At 45.2% G+C, this 9697-nt stretch overlaps 2 protein-coding genes across 2 annotated transcripts; both read right to left on the bottom strand.

Moving 5' to 3' along the window:
- Positions 1-759: 759 nt before the first annotated feature.
- On the bottom strand, positions 760-7045 carry MUC21 (mucin 21, cell surface associated). The gene is given in 4 exon segments (XM_033099593.1): positions 760-877; positions 879-949; positions 1279-2708; positions 7033-7045. Coding segments are annotated over 4 exon segments (1632 nt in total).
- Positions 7046-8028: 983 nt separating this feature from the next.
- LOC117020252 (heterogeneous nuclear ribonucleoprotein A1) lies at positions 8029-9413 on the bottom strand. Its single transcript, XM_033102605.1, has one exon. The coding sequence runs from the start codon at positions 9356-9358 to the stop codon at positions 8396-8398; it is 963 nt and encodes a 320-aa protein (XP_032958496.1). The 5' UTR covers positions 9359-9413; the 3' UTR covers positions 8029-8395.
- Positions 9414-9697: the final 284 nt, after the last annotated feature.

The following is a 9697-nucleotide window of genomic DNA, read 5'->3' as shown; positions in this document are numbered from 1 at the left end:
CTTAGCCAGAAAGGTTATGGCCGGCCGGAAAGACCTCTCCTTAGTAAAACAGGAAGTGCTTTCTCTCTGCCTCCGAAGGGAGCACTCTGAGAGAAAAAAGTACCGATTAGCACCTTCATTCTGACAAGTAGCTCAGGTCTGGAGCAAATGTAAATGCCCTGAAAACTGTGACTTTGAGTGAACACACCTTGGCCCACAGCACACGTAACTGCTCTTCTCCACCTCCTCAGGCTTTGGGTTCTCAACATGCCACACGTGGTCTCTGTGTATCACAGGCCTATTCAATGAGCCCGCAGAATCCTGCACATGTCCTCCCTTCTCACTTCTCCCAACTCAATACCCCTGTCAACCTAAGTGAGTGTCAGGATACTGTTTGGGTCAAGAAGAATTAGTTATGAATGAGGTCTCTGGATTTTACTGTGGAGATTTTGATTGCCACATGGATTCCAGCATGGAGGTTCTCTCATATAACTGGGAAATTCAACTTGGCCCTGTAGCCACCCATTTATGTGCACACACACGTTCTGTCATATATTTTAGATGTGTTTATTTCTTAGCTAAATGATCAATAGAGTCTCCTCTTTCCAATGTCTAGTAGTAAAAGCAAGAGAGAGGGAGGAAGTATCTTCTCAAAGTCTGTCACGGACTGAAACAAAGTTCGGAGGGGACTCCTGGGGATGAAAGAAAGGACACTGAGATCTCAAATCCCCCAGTCAGCTTCCTCCATGAAGAATGTGACACTCTGGCTTCAACGGCTGCTCAGGGCCTGTTGTGTCTCCCTCTCATCTCCATGGCAATTGAAGATACTGGTCTCTTCCAGAACCAGTTAGGGCTCCACCTAGGCTTATGGTGGACTCCGTGATTCCCTCCAGGACCTCAGGCCAATGTGGGAGCCATGGGGGTGGTAGACAGCTGGGTCAAAAACTTCTCTCAGGGACACGGAGTTTCTCTAGAAAAATAAGGATGAACAGTTTCAGAATTGTATCACCCCTCCCAAATCTTCACCATGTATTCCTGGAATCTTCTCCCCCTTCAAACCATCTCCATCACCTAATATTCTTTCCTTCTTTTGGCCCCCGTTTCCCTCAAGGCAATAGTTTCCTCTGCACATTGATTGGCTCATCTGATTCTAGCTGGCTATTTCTCCTTAGTAACTCTCTCCTGATCTTTCTTTCCTCCCTACTAACCCACAACTTGTTCCTCTATTTTTCATACCCCATTTCCTTATGTTCCTGCTACTCCTTCCCCCAGGCACTTTCCTACATATTAGGCACTCACCACACAGAAGAAGAGCCCAGCAAAGAATCCCACAGCCACTACAGCCGAGACCAGAGTGATGAGGAAGATTTCCCATGGCTTCAGGGACCCTCTGGGCTTCCCTCCCGTCGTTGAATTGAAGGTTGTGCTGGTCCCATTGAAGGTCACACTGGATCCAGTGTTGGAGGCTATGCTGGTCCCACTGGGGGTTGTGCTAGAGTTAGGGCTGGCAGGTGTGCTGGTCCCACTGGGGGTCACGCTGGATCCAATACTGGAGACTATGCTGGTCCCACTGGGGTTGGTGCTAGAGTTAGGGCTGGCAGGTGTGCTGGTCCCATTGAAGGTCACACTGGATCCAGTGTTGGAGGCTATGCTGGTCCCACTGGGGGTTGTGCTAGAGTTAGGGCTAGCAGGTGTGCTGGTCCCACTGGTGGTCACGCTGGATCCAATACTGGAGACTATGCTGGTCCCACTGGGGGTTGTGCTAGAGTTAGGGCTGGCAGGTGTGCTGGTCCCACTGGGGGTCACGCTGGATCCAATACTGGAGACTATGCTGGTCCCACTGGGGGTTGTGCTAGAGTTAGGGCTGGCAGGTGTGCTGGTCCCACTGGGGGTCACGCTGGATCCAATACTGGAGGCTATGCTGGTCCCACTGGGGGTTGTGCTAGAGTTAGGGCTGGCAGGTGTGCTGGTCCCACTGGGGGTCACGCTGGATCCAATACTGGAGGCTATGCTGGTCCCACTGGGGGTTGTGCTAGAGTTAGGGCTGGCAGGTGTGCTGGTCCCACTGGGGGTCACGCTGGATCCAATACTGGAGGCTATGCTGGTCCCACTGGGAGTTGTGCTAGAGTTAGGGCTGGCAGGTGTGCTGGTCCCACTGGGGGTCACACTGGATCCAATACTGGAGACTATGCTGGTCCCACTGGGGGTTGTGCTAGAGTTAGGGCTGGCAGGTGTGCTGGTCCCACTGGGGGTCACGCTGGATCCAATACTGGAGGCTATGCTGGTCCCACTGGGAGTTGTGCTAGAGTTAGGGCTGGCAGGTGTGCTGGTCCCACTGGGGGTCACGCTGGATCCAATACTGGAGACTATGCTGGTCCCACTGGGGGTTGTGCTAGAGTTAGGGCTGGCAGGTGTGCTGGTCCCACTGGGGGTCACGCTGGATCCAGTATTGGAGACTGTGTTGGTCCCACTGGAAGTCATGGCTCCATTGTTGGCAGGTATGCTGGGTCCAGTACTGGAGGTTGTCCTGGTTCCACTGGGGGTTCCACTGGATCCAGTACTGAAGGCTGTACTTGTACCACCAGAGACTATGCTGGATTCATTATTGGCAGCTGTACTGGTACGACCTGCAGTTGAACTGGGTTTAGTTTTGGAGGCTGTACTAGGCCTACTGTAGGCTACACTGGATCTAGTATTGACAGATGTGCTACTATCACTGGAGGTTATGCCTGATGATAATGATAAATGATGACAAATATATATTGAGCATATATACTTTCTGCTCAACATTTGGTTAAAGTCATTACGTAGATAATTCTATTTAATGCTCACTACAGGCCTATAAAATAGATACTATTATTAGTACCAGCTAAAATGAAGAAATTGAGGCTTAGAATTGTTGAGTCTAGCTCAAGTTCGTACAGCTGGTAAGTAGTAGAACAGGAATTTGAACCCAGGCTATTGAATCGGCACTGTTAGCTACCATGCTAAACCACGCTCCCCACCCACCCCCAACACCAGGTTTATGTGACTAGTTTCACTGGCAGTAAGGTTATTCCAAATCTGCTGTACAAGATCTAATACAGATTAAAAGAATCATAAAGGAATTGTAGGATCCACGTGAAACCAGTATATATTAGTTCATTCTTAATGTTGTATTACTCCCTTCTTGGAAATATTTCTCAGAGTGTTATTCAGAAGACACCTACATTAGGATCACCTGGAGAGCTTGTTGAAAATAAAGATGCCTACACAAACCACTGCAGACTAAATGAGTCAGAGTTTGAGATGGGCCCAGGAATCTGCCTTTTCTAAAGGGGTTAGTGAGTCTATATGCAGTACAGTGCCAGGGGCTCCTGACCATTACGGCAGAGGCTGGAGAAGAATAAGTATACGTAGCTTAAATGTATAAGATCTCCCGGGACGAAGGGCTATAAATCAAGACGTACAGTATAGGAAAGTCTTTCAGTCTTCTTGGAAGCTCAGCTGGAGTTCAGGTTGTGTCTATTTTTTGCCCTTCACTACCCTGAGGGACAAAGACACTCAGGTTCCCCGGAGCCTGTATTTATCTCATTGTGGCTAATTTTACTACTAACTGGGCAGGGGTGCCTATCACCTCACTCTGCACAAGTGTATTTTTTCCTTAGTCTTATTTGCATTAACATAGGATTAGAATTAGCTCTATTTTGGGAAGGTCCCCAAATTCTGCAATGGGGTACAAATTCAGGTTAAGATCAGAATCATGAGTAAAACTAAATAGGAAAGTGAGATGACCAAAAGTAGAGATTATATGTGAGAGACTGGATTTGATCTGAGAAATTTTGGAGAACAGAATAGATGAGTCAAAATTAGAAGAGGGCTAAATTTGATTCAAAATGCCGAATTCCCTAAGAAGTGATGCCATCCAGGTGTGTAATAAGAGACGGCTCACGGAGCCTTTGAGTGTCAGGGGTGTGGAAACGGGCGGGGGGGTCAGTTTTAACTCTTGAATCTGATTCTCCTTGGTCTGAGGCTAATTTAGGCTGATGTGGAATCAAGATTAGGAACAGGCAAGAAATTAAGTTTATAGAATGTAGATGAGTGATATTTTTTAAAATAGTCAGCTCTTCTTATTCTTGGTATTAAATCCCCCAGCCATATCACACAGGTTATTACCATTTTATAGATGCAGAAACTGAGGCACAGAGCAGTTAAACAACTCACGCAAAGTACACAAGTAACAGATAGCACCATGATTCATATGTAGGCAATCTGAGACCAGGGTGCACAGTTTCAACCACTGGGCTCTGACTGTCTCCCTGGTGATACATGATTAGGCTGAAATGATTGGAGTAAAATGATGATCCTCACTCTCTGGAGCAGAACCAGAGCTATTCTAATAGTGGTCACCATCTCCACAATTCCTCAAAGGTTCTCAGATTACCCACTTTTAAAGAAAATCACTCACCATGTTCTAAAAGTAGGAGGTGCAATAGTAACCAATACTTAAGGAGAATGTTTCCTTTCTGCATCTTGATCTGCCTCTTGGTGGCTGGAAAGCAAGATGCCTGGATCCCAGATATGACCAAGACCTAGAAGGCAAAGAGCAGTATTCTTCAGAAAGAAGAGTTCAAGGTGAAGAGATAAAGGCTTCCAGGAGCTTGGGTCTCTTAAGTATGTGTTCTTGGGAAGAACCTTGAGCTTGGGGAGGTGAGAGGGGGTGAGAGACTGGATGCCTTGGTCCCTTAAGCTTCCTCCATGTGATGCTGTTGCCTCTTTCTTTATCATGGAAGAGATGCAGGGGCCTTTTATAGCTTCACATGGGTTGGGAGGAGTTGGGAAGTTGACTTGTTCTTCTGTCAACTGTGAGCAGCTAACAAAACAATACTGAGCCTGGGAAGAAATAGACTAGGGGTCAAGAGGAAGGTGAAAAGGGAGAATGACATGATCACACTAGACAGGGCACTGTGTTGGGTTGTGGCAGGAAGTAGAATGGGGTAAGGAGATCAAGGTTGTCAGAGTAGAAGGGACCCACCCTCTGAGGCAGAGATGGGGCCAGAAACCTGTTCTACTTCACCACTCTGTTTCCTGGTCAGGAAGTCCTGTGTGTCTGCTTTTGCAAGAAGAACCCCTAATGAACTGAGCTAAGGGGGCAGGACCCCACATCTCTCAAGAAAACAGAAATATGAGACTAGAAAAAAAGCAGTAACAAGGGACCTGGGTTCTTGGGTTATGGGCAAAAGACCGAGGGAGTGCTGCTGGGTGTGCAGTAGGCACTCAACAATGCACATTAAATGAACAGGGGAAGAGAGAGCCAGGTATTAATGGAGCCATCTTTGGGGTCTCTCAGGCTTAGGGGCTGAGGGTGTGAGGAAACTTCAAGAACAAGCCACCAGCAGGTGAAGGGGTGGCATAGGGCCCCCTTATGACCCTCAGCAATAGGACTTCCCTTCTTGCTTGTTTGCAGAGGAATCCATAGGAGCTTTTCCATCCTGGAACATGCTACAGATGTTCCTTCTCACAAGCCTTAATGAAGCATCTCTCAGTAGGGTATACCTCAGGCACCACATTAGGAGACTTCAAGTCTGTTGGGGGAGGGAGATCTATAGTCCAAGTCCTCCAGGAGCTGGGGGACCCCTCCTCACGCTGCGTCTGGACATGGAGACAGCCGCAGAAAGGACACACGGTCGGCTAAATGAGCATGACTGTGCAAACCCAAATGAGTGGAAGGTTTTGGGAGTTCATGGTGAAGGCATGTTGTGACCAGGGCAAGAGGGGTGGGATTGATGGGAGTTCCATACACAGTCTGTGTGACAGAAGTCAGCTGTCTCCATTCTCCTGTCATTGAGAAGCTTCATGGAAGAGGCGGCATCTCAGGTAGTTTATTTGTAGATGAATGAGCATCCCCAACATGTAAGGCCTGTTAGAAAGAAGCTGGCAAGCAGGAAGGAGCTGGAGACATGAAGGAGCTGGGAATGAGTGAGTCTGAGAGTCAGGAAGGGACCAGGTGTGCTGGGAGAGGCTCAAGCATGGATTTAACCAGTGACTGTGATGGGCAGTCCCTGAGGCTGAGGGTACGGAGCCAGTCAGTAATAGGTTGGGTCCTGGACTCCCCAAAATTCTGTTCTGTCTTGGAAACACCAATAGCACTCTAAGAAAGAAAGCTTTTTCTCATCTAGGATTGTGTGGAGCAGAGGTCCTGAGTTCAAGTTCAGATCGCATCTTTTAGAAGCTATCCTTAAAATAATTTACATGCATACTTATCAGAGTCTAAATGTAATTAATATTTTCACTCTTCTTCAAAACAATACAAGGAATTTGAAACACTTTAATTCTTATTACCCATCTCCCAACTCATACTCTAACGTTATCAAGTATTTTAATTCCATCTTGTTTTGTAACTTCATGAGAGATTATAGTTGTCTGCTTACATACCATAGGCAGACAATGATCACATGACTATAGTAAACTTCAAAAGAGACTGTGAAATACACTCTCTAGATGGGTGGACTTGTGCTCAACCAAATCTTGAGTTTATTAAAGATGGAGAATGGATATTAATGGACAACCATAAAGCTGTGACACACATTTAAACCTACTTGCTTTATATTCTGTATTTAACAATTCCAATACCTACAGTTTTGGGGATCCTATCATACTGTTTTGTTTCCTTTTGCTTCTTGCTGGCTTTCACTCCTGGTGTCTGTTTCCATTTGTGACTGAGACTTATTTTTGTGATTGAGAATTTATTTTTCTTGTGATGTTATCTGTAGAAGTTTCTTGAATTTGCATTTTTGAGTAAGCATATGGAAGCATTGCAGTTGGGGGATTCTTTTAGATGATTATATTGAGGTCTTTTGAATTACCTATGATTTGGGGCTGCAAACCATGTAAAGTATTGTGGTTACAAGCTGTTTCTCAAGAGACTTCCCCCACTTCTCCCTTCCCCTGCACCAAGTTTAGAGACAGGCAATTTTACTTGCATTTCCTTAGGGGAGGGGTGGATTTATTTTCAGTTTACACTCTCCCTGAGGGTTTCAGATTAATGTGAGGATCTACTGCTAGAGTCCTCACCTTGGCTGGTCATACTGAGGCTGTGCTACTAAAGCTTAAGTTCACTGGGTTTGGCAAAAGTTGGCTTCAGTACTCCCCTTACCTCCTTGGGTTCCTGCCTTAACTTAGTCTTTAATTGTAGCACTCCTTACTTTCCCGCCAACTAATTGACTCATTTAAGATTTTTTTAGTCCACCATTTTATGTTTTTCAGGGTATTCTAAGTCAAGGCTCCTAGCCTATTACAGAGTCAGAAATTTAAGTTCTCTTTGGATTGTTTTGAGAGATAAATGGTGGTGTATTTAAAGGCACGAGCATGGTGTTTGGCATTTAATAAATATGCGATAATAAAGGACAAGAGAAAAACAACAAGAAAAACATAAATATATAGATTCCAAGTACATTTTGAGATTTTAATTTGTAGCACATCCCAGTGAGTTTCTCATCACTTGTCACATAGCGTTTGGCAGACAAAGAAGTAAGAAGGAAGAGTCTAGGCCTAGAAGGCACTGAGTAAGGCTAGGATGGTTTTCTGTCAACCCAGTTTGTATGATCTGAAACTATAAACCCTGACAGATGTTAACTAGACTTACTGTGTTGATCATTTTGCAATGTGTACAAATATTGAATCATTATGCTGTACACCTGAAACTAATACAATGTTATACATCAATTGTACCTCAATTTTTTCAAAAAAGAAAGAAAGAAAAAGGAAGGAAGGAAGGAAGGAAGGAAGGAAGGAAGGAAGGAAGGAAGGAAGGAAGGAAAGAAGGAAGGAAGAAAATCAGATTGGTAAAGATCATGTTGCCAGCTAGCTCTTACAGAATCTCTACTGTGTACCTTTCACCAGTCAACTCCACGGTCAGGATTCAAGCCTGATGTAATTAGAGGGTGACTTCCCACTGCTTTTGGAATCTGTCCCTTCAACCAGTCATAAAAGCCATTTCCATAGCTGGGGCCCCTGAAATGTCAACTGACAATTTTTGCCATGATAATCCTTGATGTGATCCCATCTTTCTTTTTTTTTTTTTTTTTTTTTTTTTTAAAAAAAGACACATTTATTCAGCGTCATGATCAGACTATTACATTTAGCAATCAACAGCATGGGTGCAAAAAAAAAAAATCTACATTAAAACCCTTTGTTGGAATGCTTTACACTTTCCACAGAACAGAAACTAAAATAACCTGTTATACAATTAGTCACAAATACAGTCCTCGAGTTTTTTGCCCATACACATGAGTATTGTCTAAAACATGTCTTCTTTGTAGCAGCTAGGCCCTGCCACCACTGTGCTTGGCTGAGTTCACAAATCTGTTGTAACCTGTAGCTTCCCTGTCACTTCTCTGGCTCTCCTCTCCTGCTAAGCTTTGTTTCCTGGCAGTAATTAAAACCTTCTGCCACTGCCATAGCTACTGCTGCTGCTGGAACCACCATAGCCACCTTGGTTTCGTGGTTTGGCAAAGTATTGACCTCCACCACCATAGGGGCCAGAGCTTCTGCCTCCAAAGTTCCCTCCTTTCATGGGTCCAAAATTTGAAGATTGATTGTTGTAATTGCCAAAATCGTTGTAGCTTCCACCACCTCCAAAATTGCTTCCATCATTACCAAATCCATTATAGCCATCCCCACTGCCACCATATCCTCCTCCTCCACGACTGCCTCCAAAGCCACCTCGACCACTGAAGTTTCCTCCACGACCAAAGTTGTCATTCCCACCAAAGCCACCTCCTCGACCACCACCGAAGTTTCCAGAACCACTTCGACCTCTTTGACTGGATGAAGCACTAGCCATCTCTTGTTTAGATAGGGCTTTCCTTACTTCACAGTTGTGGCCATTCACAGTATGGTATTTCTGAATGACAATCTTGTCTACAGAGTCATGGTCATCAAAGGTTACAAAAGCAAAGCCTCTCTTCTTGCCACTGCCTCGGTCAGTCATGATTTCTATCACTTCAATTTTCCCATACTGTTCAAAATAATCTCTTAGGTGATGCTCTTCAGTGTCTTCTTTAATACCACCGACAAAAATCTTTTTCACAGTTAAGTGGGCACCAGGTCTTTGAGAATCTTCTCTTGAGACAGCCCTCTTTGGTTCCACAACTCTTCCATCCACCTTGTGTGGCCTTGCATTCATGGCTGCGTCCACCTCCTCCACAGTGGCATAGGTGACAAACCCAAAGCCTCTGGAGCGTTTGGTGTTTGGGTCTCTCATCACCACACAGTCTGTGAGCGTTCCCCATTGCTCAAAATGGCTCCTCAGACTCTCATCGGTTGTTTCAAAGCTCAAACCTCCGATGAAGAGCTTCCGCAGCTGTTCAGGCTCTTTGGGAGACTCTGACTTAGACATGACGACCGCGGGAGGGGTGACTTTAACGATGCTTACTCGGCGGCGTCCACCGACAGAAAGGCCCATCTTTCAATGAAGGAGATGTCTCTGGTGTGAAAGTTTTCTTTTCAGAATCCAATAAGATCGTACAGTCTCCCCACCACCACCACCACCACCCTGCGGAAGTCTTAGAAATTAACTCAACAATGTTTTAAACCTTCTCTGTTGTCTTTGTCCTTTTAGACTACTGATTTAAGCAAAGACTATGAAAGGATTCTCATTTTTCCCTGTTTAAGAAATATCTTATTGCTCTCTATGAGTGTGTGTTTTATTTTTGTTCTCATTACAAAATGATTCAAT

Source organism: Rhinolophus ferrumequinum, chromosome 3, assembly GCF_004115265.2.
Source record: "Rhinolophus ferrumequinum isolate MPI-CBG mRhiFer1 chromosome 3, mRhiFer1_v1.p, whole genome shotgun sequence".
Classification (NCBI taxonomy): domain Eukaryota; kingdom Metazoa; phylum Chordata; class Mammalia; order Chiroptera; family Rhinolophidae; genus Rhinolophus; species Rhinolophus ferrumequinum.
The sequence above is the reverse complement of the archived record's forward strand: the minus strand, read 5'-3'. Positions and strand labels throughout refer to the sequence as shown.

Excerpts from the sequence above, each read along its gene's own strand:
- LOC117020252 (XM_033102605.1), bottom strand. The coding sequence starts at position 9,358 with ATGTCTAAGTCAGAGTCTCCCAAAGAGCCTGAACAGCTGCGGAAGCTC.